Genomic DNA, 18,817 nt, shown 5'->3' on the forward strand with positions numbered 1-18,817 from the left:
CCAAAAAGAGTTTAAAAAAAAAATGTCTGTTGAGTATCAGCATTTCTTATCTTTTTCTGTGCATATTTTAAAAATAGGTCTTTCCTTAGCGCTCTTCCATTATGGTTAACTGTAATCAGTACTTTATGGGTATTTTATATAGCTTTGTTTCATTAGGGCAATGAAAATGGTATTGAACAATAGCAATATAATGCGGGCCAACAGTTTGTACTTTGGTGGGAAATGGCTAATGCAGTAGACAGTCAATAATACAATCAGCTGGACTTTCCTAGGAAAACTTGAGCTAAATTGCCTCTGTTTTTCTTTTTAAATCTTCTCGTAGGGCGGGGCAGTGGGGTGAGGAAAACTGCTCTGATCCACCCTGGAAAGCTGGATGCCCCTGAGTAGAGAATTTTCTTTATGCGCGTTGAATTGTGAATGACATCTACAGGTCCTGGGAAGAGCTACTATTTAAGACTCAAACTCTCCCTGGAGATTTTTTTTTTTTAAAGAGACTAGATAATTAACAGTCCTGAAAGGAAACAGCTGGAGGAGATGGTGCCTCGAAGTTCCTTCCACTGGTGTGTCTCTCGGTCGTCTTGATTGCAGAAGCAGCCTTCTTGTGAAATGATCTTCAAGTGCTGCGTACCAAGGGAAAACTAGAGGCCGTCTCCTTACAAGCCTGCGTCCTGCGTGCTCTGTGAATTAAGGAGTGTATAGTTACTGTAGGTTAAGACTAGTAAATATGAGTAAGCAGCGTCTAGGAGGACGAAGGCAAATAACCTGGTGTTTTTTTTTTTTTAAGGAGTAATGAGTTGCAATTTTGTCTCTCGTGACTAGTAAGCTGATCATGGTTGTTGTTGAGTCAAAACCAACTATAGATGGTTTTATGTGAGAGGAGTTCATAGATTCCGTAAGGTACATAAATACTTCGCTGCAAATACAATGCTGAGAATTCCACTTTTAGGTCCAGGAGTGCGTGGGGATGCTGGCTTGCACCGTGCCGTTTAGAAGAAAAGGAGCAGTGCGTCTCAATTTGAGTTTCCCTATACCTTGTCCTAGTCATTAGAATCAGCCCAGTTTCCCCTCGTGTGTTGCAGATTTTTAAATCTCTTAACCATCCAACCGAGGACGGCGGGATGTCTCCAGATGCTTCCAGAAGTCTCTGATGCCTTTCAGAGGTGGCAGTCAGATCCTGAGCCACCACCCTGATGTAAGAAAATAGACAAAGCTAAATTGACTACTCTCCTGGAAAGGGCTGCTGTGCACACGTCCGTTTATTCCTTCAGCCTTTATCCTAGAAATTCGTAAGCAAAAACCAAAGCAAAATTTTGGAAAGCATTTCCTATAATTCCTCATTTTCAGTTCATTTCCTGTGGTGGCTTGGAGTACTCAGTAACTTTTTAAGCTTCAAAACCCTAAAAACAAAAAACCCAAACCCTGTGGAGGCGTGTGGAGGCCTCAGTCCCGCGCCCCCATCGTGTGGTGTGTGTATAGACTGTGCACAGTGCGGTGTGTAGACTGTGCACCATGTGGTGTGTAGACTTGTGACTTTGTCTAGTCATGGTCACAAGGCCATTGTAACCACTTTCAGGGCCCAGGACATGGGCCTTTCGCTTAATGAATGGATTCTTCGAGCAGCCCGGGTGGGCCTTAGCCGTCACGCATCTTTTTTCAGCCACGGGTGTTCTGAGACAGAAAGTTCTGGAGCGCGCCACCACAAGTCCCCATTGGCCTCCACCTCTGCTTCCTAGGAGAGGGGCTGAAAAGTGCACCGTGTGTGTGTGTGTGTGTGTGTGTGTGTGTGTGTTTGTGGCATGGGGCGGGGGGGGGGAACCTAAGTTCCTTTTAGAATGCTAAAAGGGTTATGATTTTATTTGTTTTTTTAAAGATTTTATTTATTTATGAGAGACACAGGCAGAGGGAGAAGCAGACTCCCCGCGGGGAGCCCAACACGGGACTCAATCCCGGGACCCCGGGGTCACGTCCTGAGCCCAAGGCAGGCACCCCACCGCTCAGCCCCCCAGGGGTCCCAAGGGGTATGATTTTAATTAAATACCTGGCACGTGCAGAGTAGCAGGTGCCTGTGGGTCGAGTCACAACATCAGTAGATGGGATGGTCCTGTTTTGTGAGTCTGTGGCCAGCGACAGGTGACGCCGTCTAAGGTCAGAGAACCTTGGAGATCTGGAATTGTCCTGCCGGACCCTGGAGAGAGCTGGTTGTGACCCTGTCATCCCCAGGGCAACGCTGCATTGTCACCCAGCGTGCAGTGCCCATTACGGCCCCCTTCGTCCATGGTGCTCGCATCTCGGCGTGAGCCATCCCTCTGCAGCATCATAGGCCCTGCCAGCGGCGCATTCGGAGATGTTGGCAGGACCAGAAGGTTCTGAAAGTTCAAGGGGAGGGTCGTGCATGCTTGCTTTGAACTGCAGGTCCCTTCCGAGGTGCACATTTTGACGGAGGGCTTCTTACAAGGAAATGGGGGAGGGGAGATGACGACTCTATCCTCTGACGTTGAGGCAGACAAGCCTTCAGCTGGGGGTGAGGTTACAGCCCTGGAGAACCCCCTAAAGTGGTTAGATTTATTTCTGCAAAATAAATGGTGAATTGTTTATTTCTTTCTCCTCCCCCTTATGTTTCCTTGGGATAGAGCAATTAGTTTCTTATTTTTTATGATTGCATTATTCTTGCATATATCTTTCTGTGGTCCAGGCTATAAAAGTAAATAGAGGATCCCGCCGTATGAATGAATATCCTTTTAATGACTGTGGGAGGAAATCATAATACTAAGTAGTGCAAAACCATTTTTATGTGATGAACCGAAATACCTCTGCTCCCCAGCTCCCCAGTCTTCAGCCACAGGCCACCAGTAAATGACAGTTTTATGTTTTCTGGTGTGAACAAAGGTACCTCGTGGTTTGCTTTGGCCCCGGAATGCACTTAATAGGATTTTTTGAAAGGCGGTGGCATATTCTGTTTTAATTTCCAGGGTCAAGGGAGGGTAAAATAGAGACTGTGACTTCCCTGTAACACCCTTCATCCTATCTTTGGGTGAAAACCTTGCTGAAACAGTGAGATAACACCGTTGCCGGGTGATAATACAGTCGTTTTCATGGTGCCATGGGTTAGTTTAAGAGGTGAAACTATCCTTACTTAGGAAAACAAGGTGCCTTCTCCCCTCAGACCAGCCATTGGCTCAGAACGGCAGATGGATAGTGTCTCCCACCTGCAGGGTGCTGTGGGGCTGCCAGCACTGGCTCCCCCTCCCCGCCCTCCCATCCCCTTCCTTCCCGGCCACTGTTATCTTGTGGTTCTTCATCAGATTTTTGCAGATTTTTGCATTTCTGAAGTCTCTGGCAGTGATCTAATTCAATGCCGCCCTGTCCCAGACTCTTCCAGCAAGTGGATTTTAAGCTACCTTTATTAGTGTGCTCAGGCTGCCATAACCGAAGACCAGAGACTTGTTGGCTTAACCAACAGAAATTTCTTTGCACCACTGTGGAGGCTTGGAGTTTCACATCAAGGTCCCACAGGGTCAGTTTCTGGAAAGAGCTCTCCCCCTGGCTGGCGGAGGCACATGAAGGGAAGGGGACAGGAGAGAGAGGTGATGGGCCCTCGTTTTTAGAAGGACGGTAATACTGTTGGGTCCTGGCCCCACTTTTATAACCTCATATAACCTTAATCACCTCCACAAAGTCCCTGTCTCTAGTAGAGTCAGTCGCGGTGGAGGTTGTGGCTTCAACATATGAATTTCGGGATGAGGGGTTGGGGGGTGCAAGCTTTCAGTCCATAATACCCAAATAATAGGGGGGAAATCCTAAAATGGACAACTGTACCGTGACAGGAATGCTGTAGTAGCCACTAAACCTTTCTACACCTCCTCCACTAGCAGCAGGGACACATGCCAATGGGGCGGGGTGCAGGGGGAGCTTCGGGAGTCCCAGGATAAAGCGATGTGAAGAATCTCAAAGGGCACCTGGGGGGCTCAGCGGTTGAGCATCCACCTTCGGCCCAGGGTGTAACCCCAGGGTCCTGGGATCAAGTCCCCACATCGGGCTCCCTGCGGAAAGCCTGCTTCTCCCTCTGCCTGTCTCTCTCCCTCTCTCTGTGTCTCTCAAGAATAAATAAATAAATTTCTTTTTAATGTGAGAAGGAAGATAAAAACAGAAGTAAACCCCTAAAGTGACTAAGTACATTATTTAAATTATCAAGTACAACTTCCTAAAATCACAAATATAATTACTGAAATTATATATTCAGTGTATTGGATAAACAGCTTAGATACAGCTAAAGACTCCAGTTAGCTTAAAAATAAGAACAAATTACCTAGACTGGCACAGATAGAAGATGGATAAAAAATAAACATTAAAAAACACACAGAAGGGGGACATCTGCTTTCGGCCCAGGGTGTAACCCCGGGGTCCTGGGATCGAGTCCTGCATTGGACCCCCCACACGGAGCCTGCTTCTCCCTCTGCCCGTGTCTCTGCTTCTCTCTCTCTCTCTCTCTCTCTCTCTCTCTCTGTGTGTGTGTGTGTGTGTGTGTGTGTGTCTCGTGAATAAAAAAATAAAATCTTTTTTAAAATTTTTTTAAAAAGGATCTCAAGCCCCCTTTGCCTTCCCGCCGGGGTGCCGCGGTGACTGGGCGTGTGCGCTGGGCCATGCCGGGCCAGCTTTCTGAGCGAGGGGCCCAGACGTCGGATCCGTCGAGGCGACTCGGGTGGATCCTGGGGAAGCGGCTGCCCTCTCCTGACCCCGGCTGGGCCTTACTGGGAGGGGGCGCCGACTGTCCCACCCTGGGCCGGCCGACCGAGCGGTGGGGAGCCCCGGGGCCACAAGCCCCTGTGGCCGGTCAGCCCCTGGGCCGGGGGGCGGCAGGGCTGCAGGTTCTGCAAGGCGGGGGTTGCACGGCCTCTGGGCACAGCCTCCCGACGCACCTTCTCCGGCCCGGGCCCCGACACCGCTCAGCTGTGTACCTGGGGGGCAGTAGGCCGAGGATGGGGCCAGTCTGTGCTTCTCCTTCGGGGCTGCCGGCCGGGGGTGGGGGGGTGGGGGGTGCTAGTAAGCCCTCCCTCCGCGGGCCAGGCCGTGAGGAGGCTGAGCCGGCCGAGTGGTGACTGGAGCTGCCGCAGGTAGGTGCGCGCAGCGTCTTGCTCTGATCCGAGCTAGCCTAGCCTAGCGGAGACGCGTAATTATCATAATCTGACAATTAGCCCGGCATCACTTTCCAGTGTTTAATTACCCCAATGAATGGTAATTGACTAGGGGACTTAATGACAAGAGAGAACTTTCATTCTGCCTTTAGGTGCTGACGCTGCGGGCTCCGCGGGCCGGACTTTGCAAGCCGGGCCGAGAGACAGTCCTGGTCCCCACCTGCGCCCCGTGGTCAGTGGCCCAGGGTCTGGTGCGCTGCTGCTCTTGACCTTGGTTTGCAGCATCGTGAAGCCGTTCGCGGGTTTTGACTCCGGGCTGCCAGGGCGCAGACGGAGATGACGGGCCACTTCGCGAGGATTGTCCTGTTCTTGAGCCTGGCCTGGCCTTCGGGTAGTTTCCTTCTCTGCTCGTGTCTGGTCGCCTCTGCACACGCACACGGTGCTCCGGGCCGCACCTACGGAGAGCAAATACCGGCCCTCCACCTTCAAGGGGGGCTCCCTCTTAAAAAAGGTCTCCCTAAAAGTACGCTAACCATCCTCATTTTTGTCACCGTGATCTGCTCTCAGCACCAACCCAGTGTCCTTCAAAATCTGTGTGTTTGCCTTGCATGAGATCATGACGTTCATGACCTAACCCGCTGCCTCATTTCTAAGGACCCCAGATTCCCTTTTCTTCTCTCGCCTCATGTTCTTTTCAGGCTCCAGGTTTGTGTCCACTTGCTCAGGGGCGTTGAAACTAAGGAGATGTCAAAGCAGCTGCCTTTCACGCGCCAGGGTGCCCACGAGAGCAGCCGTGTTTGCACCCGAAAGCTCAGTGTGAACATTATTATTGTTCCGCCCTGGCATTCTCGAATAGATGCCTCCTCCTGTAGTGTGAAGATCAAGCGTAGGAGAAAGCCGTCCTGTCCTGTCCTTTCTACCAGCTTTTTTTGTTGTTGTTTACTTGACGATAAATTAATGGAGATTGGTTCCCCGCCACGTAGGTTTCGCACACAGCACTGCGACTTTTGAAAAGTCAGGGCCAGACTTCGGACTTGGCTGGTGGGAAGTCCAGCAAGTGGTGATCGAGCCGTAACATAAATATTGATGTCAGGGTTTGCACACCAGTACTTAAAAACTACCAAATCGTTACTTGAATCGGTTAATAGGAACGTTTCTGAGAACTCCTGGGCTGTCATTATGACCCCTGAAACCAGGAATGGCCTGGGAGTCCCGCCGGGTCACCTGTCCCTATGGGATGCGAGAGGGCTTGGTGTGTGTGCAAGCCGCTTGGCAGGTGGCTTATTGGTTTGATTGACTCCTGCACACCCTGCACGGAGCCCGCGTGTGTGATCCCATTCTCGTGGGACGGTGGCTGGATAACCTGTCCCGCGATTTCCTGCAACTGCTTTTGGGCGTGTGCATGTGTGTGTGCATGTGGGTGTGTGTGTGCATGTATGCACATGTGCGTGTGCATGTGTGTGTGTGGCAGGTGCTCCGTCCCACGTGCTTGACACAATAGGAAACCCCGGATAACATAGGGCGCCAAGGGCAGACACGTGGGGAAGCTCCTGACCTGCAGGAGTCCAGAGTGAGCCCATTGGGCTTTGCGGGAGTGACCTCTGCTAGGACGTGTGCTCAGGGCGCCGCGAGGACTCTTGATGGTCTCTTACGTGCCATGCTTGGAAGCCGTCGGGGCATGTGCCACGCACCGGGTGTGCAGCACTCTGCCTGGCTGGTTCTTTGGCCTCCTTAGCCTGCTGATGTTGACACATTCTTACTCCGTGCCTGAGGCCGCTTTGGGGGCTTAGAAGCAATTAGACTGTCACCCAGAGCTCCCAGTCCCTTCCCGAAAGCCAGTCTTGTTTAGGTTCTGCCAATTTAATGCTTTGTTTCCTTTGGAGCTCCTCAGTCGAGCTAATAAAACAAACTCCAAATGAGTTCGAAACACTGGAGGAGGGAAGACTTTGTGGGCTCTGTGTTGGAAACAGGGAGTTGCTCTTGGGAGATCCCAGTTTTAAAAAGTCCTTCAGGCTGATGGGACTTGCACTAGAAAGGCAACCAACGGGAGGTTTTTATCCATCCATTGGACATGAGTAGTCAGTGTGAATTGTGAAATCTTTCACCTGCCGGCTTTTAAGGCCTGTGCACACCTGCATGTGCACACGCACACGTGCATGGAGAAAAAGGGGGACAGGTTACTGTCCCAAACCACTAATGAGCCCTCAATATCTGCCGTCGTAAATGATGTCTTACTCCCATCAGTAACCAGCAGTAACTGAATTCGAGGCAAAGCTCTTACGCTGCAGAATTGATAATTTTTTTTTAAATTTTTATTTATTTATGATAGTCACAGAGAGAGAGAGAGAGAGAGAGAGAGGCAGAGCCACAGGCAGAGGGAGAAGCAGGCTCCATGCACCGGGAGCCCGATGTGGGACTCGATCCAGGGTCTCCAGGATCGCGCCCTGGGCCAAAGGCAGGCGCCAAACCGCTGCGCCACCCAGGGATCCCTGCAGAATTGATAATTACCACAACATGCATGTGCAAGGACTTTATTAGGATTGCTAGTAATGGATGAAACACCCACCCCGGGTCCTAAGTATTTTTGTCAGTATCTCGGGCTTCTCTGGGGGAAAAAAAAAAGTGTATGCATTCAAACACACTGCATTGTAGGCGCAAGAATAGGTGAGAAACATCTCTGAAAATCATCCTCGAGTATTTTTTTTTCTAGCTTGTAAATCTTCACTGCTGTAGGAGCTTTAGCTGTGACGGGTGTGTTCTAGGGCCTGGGAGAGCTGGATGGGGCTGCCTGATGCGAGGTGTTGTGGTCATCAAACCTCATTCAGACTTCTCCCCAGTTTAGCTTCAGCGACTGGCCTGGGAGTGGTGAGACTGTCCAGGACTCCATCTCCGAGCTGCAAATGAAGGTCAATCACCAATACGTCTGGAAGACACACATGTCTCAGCCCACGAGGGAAGCAGGACGTTAAAAAAAAACAAACAACAACAACAAAAAAAAAAACAGCAGCAAAACAAATCTTTCTTCAGCCCCCAGTGATGCTATTATTTATCCACCCTGTCGGGTTTGCTGTTTGCGTTTCATGCTTTAACCTCTGCGGGAAAACAAAACAAAACAAAAAGAGCATCTTCCGACTTAGGGTACGAAAGCCATAAGGCTTGCATTCTGTGCTGAGAGCAGAACAGAAGGGGACGAGGGGAGTCGCTCAGCAGAGACTGCCGTCCTGCCCACCTCCTCGCAAAACACATTTAAAAACCAGCCCCCGGGTCTCCAGCGGGCCCATCGGGACCTCCAGGACGAATGAGAACCTCTCCTGATCCCAAAGTGACCTGTGACTCTGAAATTAGCCTTTAAGTCGGTCGAAAGACGGGGCTGCCAAGACATATTCGCTCTCGATCTAAAATTGGGAGGAACCCTAAGCTGATAAATTTGCCTAATCTGTGACCATAAATCACATCCTTCTCTTACATTTCAATTTCGGAGTGTCATCTGTTAAGTTGCCTCGTAATTAAAGTAGTGACCTTGTAGTTCTGTTCAAATAGGGATATTAAAACAATCACCTCTTTGACAGATTAAAATACATTTAAAATGTAATAATCAACTTACCCAGTTCACGAGAAATAACATCTCCGTGACTGAATCCCTTAGAACACTACACGGAAGGGGGCACAGAAGTGCCTCGCAGCTTCCTAACCTCTGATAACTACTCCGTCTCCTTTCAGTAATGCTGCTTCTATATTTATGGAGTGAAGAAGCTTCACTCAGGAGCTGCTTGACAAAATACCTCCGTACATATTTCCCTGGAAGCAGGCTCTCTGCTGTGCCAGCAACATATGCTAAAGGCCAATTTAGAACGTTTTAAATATGCACCATACCCTTCCTTTTCCAGCTCCTAAAATGAAGTGTGTTTTGGCTTTAGCGGATGAGGAAGGGGGAGCAGGGGGGAGAGGAAGAGAACAGCACGGGGGAGAGTGGCTGATGGTGAACCCCCAGCAGGGTGGTCACGATGCTGCTCCTCTGCAGCCTGGAACCCTGGGCCCTGCGCGTGGGGCCTTTGGGGTTGGCCTCTCCGGCTGTTGGTATCCACGGCACAGGAGCACGTGGGATAGAGGGGGGAGGAAGGTCAATGACATGGAGAACCTTCCATTGGGAAAGGGAGCTAGAGGGGCTCCCGGGTGGCTCAGCAGTTGAGCGTCTGCCTTCGGCCCAGGGCCTGACCCTGGGGTCCTGGCTTCAAGTCCCACGTCAGGCTTCCTGCATGGAGCTTGCTTCTCCCTCTGCCTCTATCTCTGCCTGTCTCTCATGAGTAAATAAAATTTTTTAAAAAGAGAGAAAGAGAGAGAGAGAGGGATCCCGGGTGGCTCAATGGTTTAGCGCCTGCCTTCGGCCCAGGGCCTGATCCTGGAGTCCTGGGATCAAGTCCCATGTCGGGCTCCCTACATGGAGCCTGCTTCTCCCTCTGCTTGTGTCTCTGCCTCTGTGTGTGTGTGTGTGTGTGTGTGTGTGTGTGTGTGTGTGTCTCATCTCATGAATGAATAAATAAAATCTTAAAAAAAAAAAAATGAAAGAGAGAGAGAGAGCTAGATAATGCCAACTTGCCCCAGTGAAGACAAACCAAGGACAGGGTCAGAGTAAGTTGGGAACTTCCACTTGACACAGGTAAAAGACTATTCAGGTACTGCACGTCCCTCCTTTCAGTTTGAAAGTAAACCCCTGAGGTTAGAAGGAGCGAAGCCTTAGTAGTCCTTGCTAACTAGGTCTGGTCAGGAAGCCATGTCTGGGCCCCCCATCCCGGTGGGAAAGCTGGGGGCGCTCTTAACAGCCAAGTAGTGAAAAGACAGGTGGTTGACTGTGACCTCATCTGTGTCTTGATTTCATTTGAATTCAAATCATCGATCACTCTCTGCAGACAGGTTCGATAAGGAGAGAGATGTTAATAAGAGTCTTAAATCTGTGATCAAAACCGGTTCGCTGAGGGATGTCATCAGGTAAACGCTGAAGACGAGACGCACACGCGCGTCGGCAGGTAGACCCTATGACCACGTGCCAGGGCTAATTGTTCCTTTTGCTGTCGACAGCCGTGAGATGTGCTTTCTGTCCACCCTTCCAGGCAGCTTCTGGGGCCTTCAGAGCTCCCCATAAAGTGCCTGATTCGTGTTCGGTAGTTGAGTTGGTAACAGCGCTGGTTGCCAGACTGGAGTTTTCTTCCTCTTGATGAGCTAACACGACCCTTTCGTAGTAGAGAAGCCATCGGCTCTCAGCCGGCCTACTGTCAAACTGTGGTGGATGTATCCAAGGTTTTCAGGCCTTGACGGAGTTCTGCATGCTACTGCCTGTTACGAGGAGCCCTGACCCCGGGAGCCCTGCCGCTCAGGGGAGGCCAAGGGCCATCTTCCTGCGCATACAAGGTGTCTCCTGGCATTTGAGACTTTCGTGTTCTGAGAACACAGGGCAGTAACACAGCGCTTTTCCGAGCGCGCTGCCTGCAAACCACTGTGATCACTCGGTAGAGTCTGTGTGGTAATTATCACGGGCTTGTTGGTTCTCAGAGTTCATCACGTGCAATGATTTCGGAGACGTAAGGCCCCCACACACACACACAATGGAGGGAATTAAAGATAAGGAGTGAAGGGGAGACCTTTACAAGAGAATTTCCAAGAAAGTCAGAAATGTGTTTAAAGCAGCAGCCTTGCCGCTCGTGACTTTTGTACATATGGGCATGTGGAATCTTTCTTCCTGGATTTGAGTTTCTCTCTTAAGAGGAACTAAAGCCCCAGGAAAGCCATTTCCTGAAGGGGCAGGCGGCGGGGAGACCCCTTTATGTCAACAGCTCCTGAGCCCAACAGGGCTTCATTCTACGGAAAACCAGAGTGGGGTGCACGAGCCATCCCTGCTGTGTGAGATGCATGCTGAGTGGATGTCAACACACCTTTCAGTTGAGTTTGGGAACCAGTGTGGTGGGGAGGGTACAGGGCCAGGACACCTTGCATCCGACTTCCCTAGAAGGTCAGTATAAACATGAGGTAACCCAGTGGCACCAAAACCCTTCAGGTGAGGGGCATTATTACAACCACTGGTAAAACTTTGGAACCATTGCATTTTAGGAGGAAACAGAATTGGCTTCCGGACCAGATATCCCGAAATCCTAACTCTGCTGCTTGTTTCCTGTGAAAGAAAATGAACGAAGAGGATAACAGCCTCTCTGAAAGTCATTTCCTCACCAGGAAGATAAAACTAATCATAACTTGAGGTTTCACTTGACGCCGTAGGTAAAGCCTTAGCGTAGCAGATCCTGGATGCAGCAAGTGTTTGGTTGCATCAGTGAGCGGGGCAGAGACCTGGAACCCCATCGACAATGAAAATTGTCCCTGTGAGGGAATCAAGAGTAGACCTAAGAGCTTGACCTGCATATCCCTCAGGAAGCAGACAGTAAAGAGCTTCATTTCTGAGGTCTGAATGCTTGGGCTTGACGTCTGCCTCCACATTTTACTAGTTGTGTGACATCGGGCACATTGCTTGACTTCTTAGTCTGGAAATCCTCATTTATTTTATTTTTTTTAGAATTTATTTTTAAAGATTTTATGTCTTTGAGGGACAGTGAGAGGGTGCCAAACCTGGGGTTGGGAGAGGGAGAAGCAGGGAGCCTACTGATTCCATCCCAGGACCCCGGGATCGTGACCTGAGCCCAAGGCAGGCGGTTAACGAATGGGGCCACCTAGGCGCCCCCCAAAATCCTCATTTTTACAAGGGTGTACAAAGAGTAACTGCTCTATAAGATTTGTGACAGAAGTTGAGGTACTGAGTATAGCATAATAAACACTCAATTATATGAGCCCTACACATGTGCCGTCCTCATAGTAGGGCCAGAAAAAAATGGGTCGGTACTACTTTGTAGCCAAAGAGTGTGATCTGGAGTAGTATTAGAATATCTAACCCTAAACTTCGCTTCAGATTGTACTTGGGTAGGTTACAGGAATGCCTTTTCTAGGATTTCTAGTTTATCGTTGGTTTTTACTGTCCATTCTTGGAAAATTGTATTAGTAAACTGACTTGTGCAAATGCAAGATCTGAAACGGAGCTGAAGTTGATTGAACGGCGAGTCCTCCTCTTTGTCCCATGGAGAGACGGGTAGAAATGCCCATCACGGGGACGATCCCATGTTCAATACTGGCCCCACAGTGATCCATTTAACACCCCACACAAAGTAAAATGTCATCAGGAAGAGATAAGGTCAACCCAGTGTAAAATGGGTCTTCACGCTCATGGCTTGTTTTATGAAAACGCCAGCAGTATCCACAGTGAGGAGAGTCGGAAAAGGGAAGCCGACTTCAAAGCATCAGAAAAACAATGACAATTTGTAGAATAGAGCAGTAACAGAAGGGGTCTGGACAGGGGCAGTTTTAATTCTGGGTGTGTTTTTTTTTTTCCCCCACGTCTAAGCAGTATCAAGTGCTAGTAGAAGCTAAAATAAGTGACACTTAGGAAAAGGGAAAACCTCTCCCCTTGAATGTCTTTAAAATCTATAATAATAATAATATAAAGTACATCTGGGCATTGCCTTCTGCTGCAGTTCTCGTCTGGCTCTCCTCCAGAACCGTCAGGCTCCTCTGAGTGCTGATGATTCATTGCCCGGCACCCTTTTATCTGAACGGTGCAGCGTCTCTTCTTTGTACTTTGGCAGTGATGTTACCTTGATGTTCAGAAATCTTTTAAAAGCAACACAAGCTTTCCTCGCATCTTGACAAATCATCATCTGCCAGTAATGAAGAAAAAGTAAACCCAGTTCCGTAATATTGTATTAATATTATATTGTAAATATAAAGAAATAAATACTTCCAGGGTTAGGTTTTTTTTTTTTTTTTTGATGTTCATGCATTTTGAGATCCTCTAACTGAAAGTGATCTGATCGTCTCTCCTTATTCTCCTTGTATAAATCAGCATGCTGCTTCTCGAAAGCATTTGATCAAATGAAGTTTTGGGGGATCCTTTGATAGTTGAGGACAGAATTAGACTTTTTTTTTTTTAACGTGATTCCCTGTCTTTGGGGATTTTTAAAAAGGGAACCAAGGATTGTTTTTATTGTTGGGTCCATTGACTGCTGTTGAAAAGTTACTCTTCTGTTAGTTACCGATTTTAATACGCTTTAATACATTTCGATGCGAATAACAATGCGGTGCATTCACATGGTGCGTTTCATACGTTGCAATGTCGGAGATTTGAAGCCGTTGTGTGAGGGTTGTTAGCAAGGCAGATTCTCATCATTTTCCCAACTTCTATTTGAGGAACCTGAGGCTCAGGTGGTTTATGACGCTCCCACTCAACAACAGCAATCCGGTCATTGAACGAGGTCTACTCACTAAAATGAGTAGTTTCCACTTGTATCATGTTGTATCTCCAGAAGGAATCTCAGCTTTGTCAGTAATATTTAGCATCCAGGACAAAGGTGGTCCTGGGGTGACCGCCGGTCACAGCAACCTGTCAGAGGTATTGGTCATGTTTGGGGGCTGCACTTCAAGGAGGTCCCTGGGAACCTGGAGGACATGAAGAGTGGAGAACCTAGAATGTGAGGATTCTGGGGACAGAAATAACCAAACAAATCAGCATTGTCAAGTGTGGAAAAAGGAGGATACAGAGATGGAGTCGACAACTCCAAGTGTCAACTTACCAGGACTACCTGGTGGAAGAGGACTTGGGTTTGTTCTTTGTGATGTCAGGCAGCCGGATGCAGTAGGATCACTGGATAGAAAGCAAATGGAGGCAGATTTATGCTCACCATAGGGAGAAACTTGCTAAACTTCAGAGATGACCAAAAAATGGACTAGACCAGCTCAGTGACATTGGGAAGTGTTCACATGGAGACCATCTGACTCAAGACTAGATGACTTGATTGGCATTTGTATTTTGGCAGTAACGTAGTTTTATGATGAACCTTCTGAGGGTTCAGAGACCTCCCTCGTTAGCTAAAAGCTGGGGCTTCTAGATGCTTTTCTGTCCTGGTTTTAGTAAGTCGCATACATGACAATTCCTGTTTCGCACCTCATTTAGTTGCTGAGAAGAAATTTGTCCGTCTGATGGAGACAGGCACTATTAGTTAACCCAAATGAGCAAAACTTCTTGTAAGCTTAAGAATGGAAGCAGACGGTGTGATGCGGACAGTGATGGGTGGGTGGGTGGGTGGGTGTTGGGTATCTTCAGGATGGAAGTGGTGCCGGGTTCCGCTGTGCTCGTCCAGCTTGTTGCTTTCATGACTCATCGGTCCAGCCCTACAGCACAAAGAAATGGGGGAACAGCTCATTTGATTTAGCTGGTTTTAATTTCTTTTCTTTCTTTTATTTTGTTTTTTTGGGGGGGTGGTTTTTTTGTTGTTGTTGTGTTTTGTTTTGTTTTAATTTCTTGACATAGAAAAGGATGGGGCATCAAAAGAGATGAGCTGAAATGAGTCTGTGACCTAAGCACATTCACTAAGAGAAACAGCTAAGACCCAAAGTTGCCCTCCCAGGTCTGGGGCAGTCCCCCGCCGCCTTCTCCTTGTGCCTTGGGTTTTTATTTTCCGCTAATGCGCAAGTGTCCCAGGAATTTTCTTTCCAACCTTTAAATTTTATGATCCTAATTCTCTCCATTTTATGGCTCTAATTCTCAACATTTGCATAGAAAATTGAGAATGATCTCCATGATGGCAAAAACAGCCCCGTCGTCCATTTGTTCTCTAAATGACTTATTCATTTGTTCAAAAACGCTCATTCAGTGAGATGCCGCTTTGAAATATCAAAACGTTGCGTCAGTGTATGTGATTTTTAAGAACGAAAGGGAAACAGCACGTCAGGAAGTGTACTACTTACAGCGAATGTGAGGAGTTCCATTTTTAGGGTGTCTTGAAACAAACAAGAGACTAAGTAATAGACTTCCTCTGTCAAAGGGTCGTCGCTTAGATCTGGAACAGTAACGTACCCCAAATCATGATGGGAGGCAATAAAACCTTCTTATAATAAATCTGTTAGCACCCGCGTTATTAAAGTTACTCCCACGCTGATTCCAAGCAGGAAGTCTTGTCCTTAGGAATAATCTCATCTTTCTCTTCTTCTTCCAACAGATTCCAGAGGGGTGACTACCACATTGACGTCTGTATCAATGACTACCTGGATGTTTTCTGCCCTCACTATGAGGACTCGGTCCCGGAAGATAAGACTGAGCGATATGTCCTCTACATGGTGAACTTTGATGGCTACAGTGCCTGCGACCATACTTCCAAAGGGTTCAAGAGATGGGAATGTAACCGGCCCCACTCTCCAAATGGACCGCTCAAGTTCTCTGAAAAATTCCAGCTCTTCACACCCTTTTCTCTGGGATTTGAATTCAGGCCAGGCCGAGAATATTTCTACATCTGTGAGTATACGGAGATTTATTGCGTTGTAGGGCCGCTGCAAAAACCCAGACTAATTTTTTTGAGCCACGTTTCAGAGAATTGCCGAGAGCTGGACTCTGCATTACAGATGTCTCCTTGTAAATGCATACATCAGGATCCCTAGATACATTAGCTGGGAATTGAGAGCACAAATTAGATTAAAGACACAGCTCCTCTCCCCCTATGAAATTGCGTGTCAGCCTGTTCAGTGAACCACTGCTGACTTGTATTTCTTTTAAATGAAAATTGCTAGGACTTCTCCAAAGCTGAGGAAAAGAGAGATTCCTGAAAAAAAAAAAAAAAATTTAAGGAAATAATTAAATTTACATAGCTTGGAGTCATTGGATTTCTTACTCAGGTGTCAGCAATATCCTTTCAATCATCCACACTTGCCGTGGAGAAAGCCAAAACTCCTGCGAGTGTCAGCATGCTGATGATAAATACTCTCTTTGCACCAAGGAGAAAAGACAAGTATTAAGAGCAGCTGTGTCTTTAAACAGGCAAGAGCGTGAAGAAGTATCTAGAAAGGGTTCCAAAGGAACGGGATGAGTGGGTTTCCCACCTGTGACTGTGTCCTGAGGGAGCTCTAAAACTTTCTCAGCTGACCTCTGTATTAATCAGCTTGCTGTGGCCTTGTCTTTCGTCCGTCACATACGCCATCAGTGCTTCAGGCATCCTTCTAGTCATGTATTCCACGTAAATCCTTCTCAGACTTCCCAGTACCTGCATCACCTGGGGACCTTGTTGTCATGCACATCTGATTCAGGTGGTCTGCTCCGGGGGCCTGAGAGCCCATATTTTTATGAAGTTCCCGTGGGGACACTGTTGGCTGCTGGGCCCTGGACCACACTTTGAGTGAGGATGGTTATAGGTAATATTTCAGTGAGGCAGCTTGCTGTACGTCCGGACTTGGCCTTTGTTGGTATCAACTATTTAAGCCACCTAGACTTTTCCAGGTATTTTTCACTGTCACCTGAAGGAGTTAAACATTTTTGGTTCAGAAGCATGTTCATTGAACAACCTATTGGGGCCCAGATCGAAAGGCCTCCCTGTCCTCAAGGAGTGAGCATCTGGTGGGGAGGAGATAGAAATAAATAGGTAGCTGCTGAATGAAGGTACAGGCAGGGAGCGGTGGGTACAGGGTACGCGGAACTCACCTACTTGAAAGAACCAGGGAACGCGTCCGCACACCGCGTGCGGAGATCTAAGCACCACCACCCAGTAGGCTGAGCATTGACTTTTCACCTCTCCTCACCAGACACACAAGATAAAGAACATCCGTGTTACTCTGACTCATTTCTTGAACCCGAACATCCCCACAGACTCCCAACCCACATGGTTCTTATTTTTTGTTTTTAAGTCTACAAGGAAATCCAGCTCCTCTTCTCCAGAAAACAGAATTTTATAGTTAGCCGGATTTCACTATCACACGGGCAGTCCCACTTATACGGAGATTGAATTTGAAAAGGAAATTGAACAGTACCAGTTTTATTATTTCAGCACATATTTTAGTCATTAGTCATGAGAAAACACGTAAAGGTCTTGATACCATCTCACATTCGATCCATAAAATAAGAAAAGGAATATTGAGTCCCATGGGTGGAGGGAACACGGACATACAGTGAAGTCACACGTTCTCAGGCAGCAGGCTCTTGCCTTTTCCTGATTTTTTTTTTTTTTTTTTTTTTTTTTTACTTTGTGAAAGACCCTCATTCAGCCAATGGGAAAAAGGAAAGAGGGGAGACTTCCGTGGTGGGACGGCAATCGCTAATTGCCTAAGTCTAAAATATCCCGCTGATGTCAGAGGAGATCGTTGCCAGCTTCACAATTTACATATTGATTTCTCTGATTAAAAGACAACAGCAAAAGCAAAAACCAAAACTGAATGGAGAGCCCTGAGATAGGAAACATACCAGCTCTAACTGGTTGGTTGCGTGATTATTAGAAATTATAGAATCCATTGAGGTTCATAAGCAAGATGTTATTATTCAAATATACCCATAGTGCTTACGACTGGGTTTTCCTCATTTGTGGTTAAATTCAATATTTCACTGAAAATCATTATGTGTCTTCTGTAACATTCATTTAACGGAGTCATTTAACTGTCAAGGGCTCCTGTCAAAGTAATTGTTCCAAAATGCTTCAAAATATCAAGAGCTTTTTTGCTGTTCGGCTGAGTTTAACCTGAATTACTTTTTTTTTTTTTTAATGAAAGGTAAAATAACACAAAATTAGCAGTGAAGAGATGTTCATTTATTAGAAGCACAGTGGCCTCGTAGTCAGTTAAATTGTATTTTCAACCATGTTTTAGAACGACAAAGAGCAGCCTTCCCTGTCTTTTTAGTAGGAAAGGGTTTCCTCCTTTCCTTTCCCTGCTGAGAGCAAGAGCGGCGAGGCTGACGTGGGTGTCCTACAGACGTTTAATATACTGTGGTCATAATTAAACTAAAGGATTCTTAGGGGAGAATTGGCCCTTCGTTGAATTTCCCTCTCTCCTAATATGCACGGAATGAATCAGATGATTGGGAAATGGCTCACTGCGCACGTATTACCTTCCAAGAAGCCCTGTTGCCGGCCTTGGGATCAAACCTGACTCGTTGCCCATCGGTCAGTTTTTAAGAAAATAGTCATAACCAGACCAGCAGTACGTTTGAAGTCCGCAAGGGCTTGCGATGTCGAGCAAGTCTTCCAAGAAGGAAGGTAAAGAGAGCTGTAGCCCTCCGGGGGGTCCTGCTTCAGGAGGTGCTCGAGGAAGGATCAAGAATAGTGGTGGGAACCCAAATCAGGTACCCACTTGGCCTTGGGGGACAGGGAAGAGGGGAGTGTTGCTTGTTGTAGGGTATCCACACTCCACTTGCCCCGGGAGGGCGCGATTCCGAACGCTCTTACCCGGTTTTGCCTTGTCCTCAGTGACATTAGATTTCCTTCTTAATTTCTTTGAGTCCTACAAAAATCAAGGAAACGGGGTAGTTGGAAATAGGTGAAATTTCCTGCTTGCTTTGCAAAGACAATGCCGTTCGCTGGTCTGGATGCATGATGCGCCCCAGGACCAGCCCCAGGACCAGGACCGGCTCCGCACGGCCTCCTCCTTTCCTTGGGAACAACAGGCCAGCTATGAAGTTGTTAGACATCGCGGATGCCGCCAAGGCGACCGAGCCCATCCTCGAACGTGACAAATACTGTTTTTAATCTAGAAGTTAATTTGGGGTAAGAGATTGGCATTCTAAAGTAATGACAGAAAGTGGGTGTTTCTAGCAGGATAGGTTCGCAGGAGCGCCAGTCCAC

The 18,817-nt window shown here is 47.7% G+C and overlaps 1 protein-coding gene across 2 annotated transcripts in view; it reads left to right on the forward strand.

The window, feature by feature from the left end:
- Nucleotides 1-18,817, forward strand: part of EFNA5 (ephrin A5) — a 276,426-nt gene that overhangs the window by 212,818 nt on the left and 44,791 nt on the right. For both annotated transcript variants that reach the window (XM_072736639.1, XM_072736640.1), the window contains exon 2: nt 15,221-15,513. In XM_072736639.1, coding sequence (XP_072592740.1) covers nt 15,221-15,513 — 293 coding nt within the window. The remainder of the gene's footprint in view (nt 1-15,220; nt 15,514-18,817) is intronic.

This window comes from Vulpes vulpes, chromosome 14 (genome assembly GCF_048418805.1).
Source record: "Vulpes vulpes isolate BD-2025 chromosome 14, VulVul3, whole genome shotgun sequence".
In the NCBI taxonomy this organism is placed as follows: domain Eukaryota; kingdom Metazoa; phylum Chordata; class Mammalia; order Carnivora; family Canidae; genus Vulpes; species Vulpes vulpes.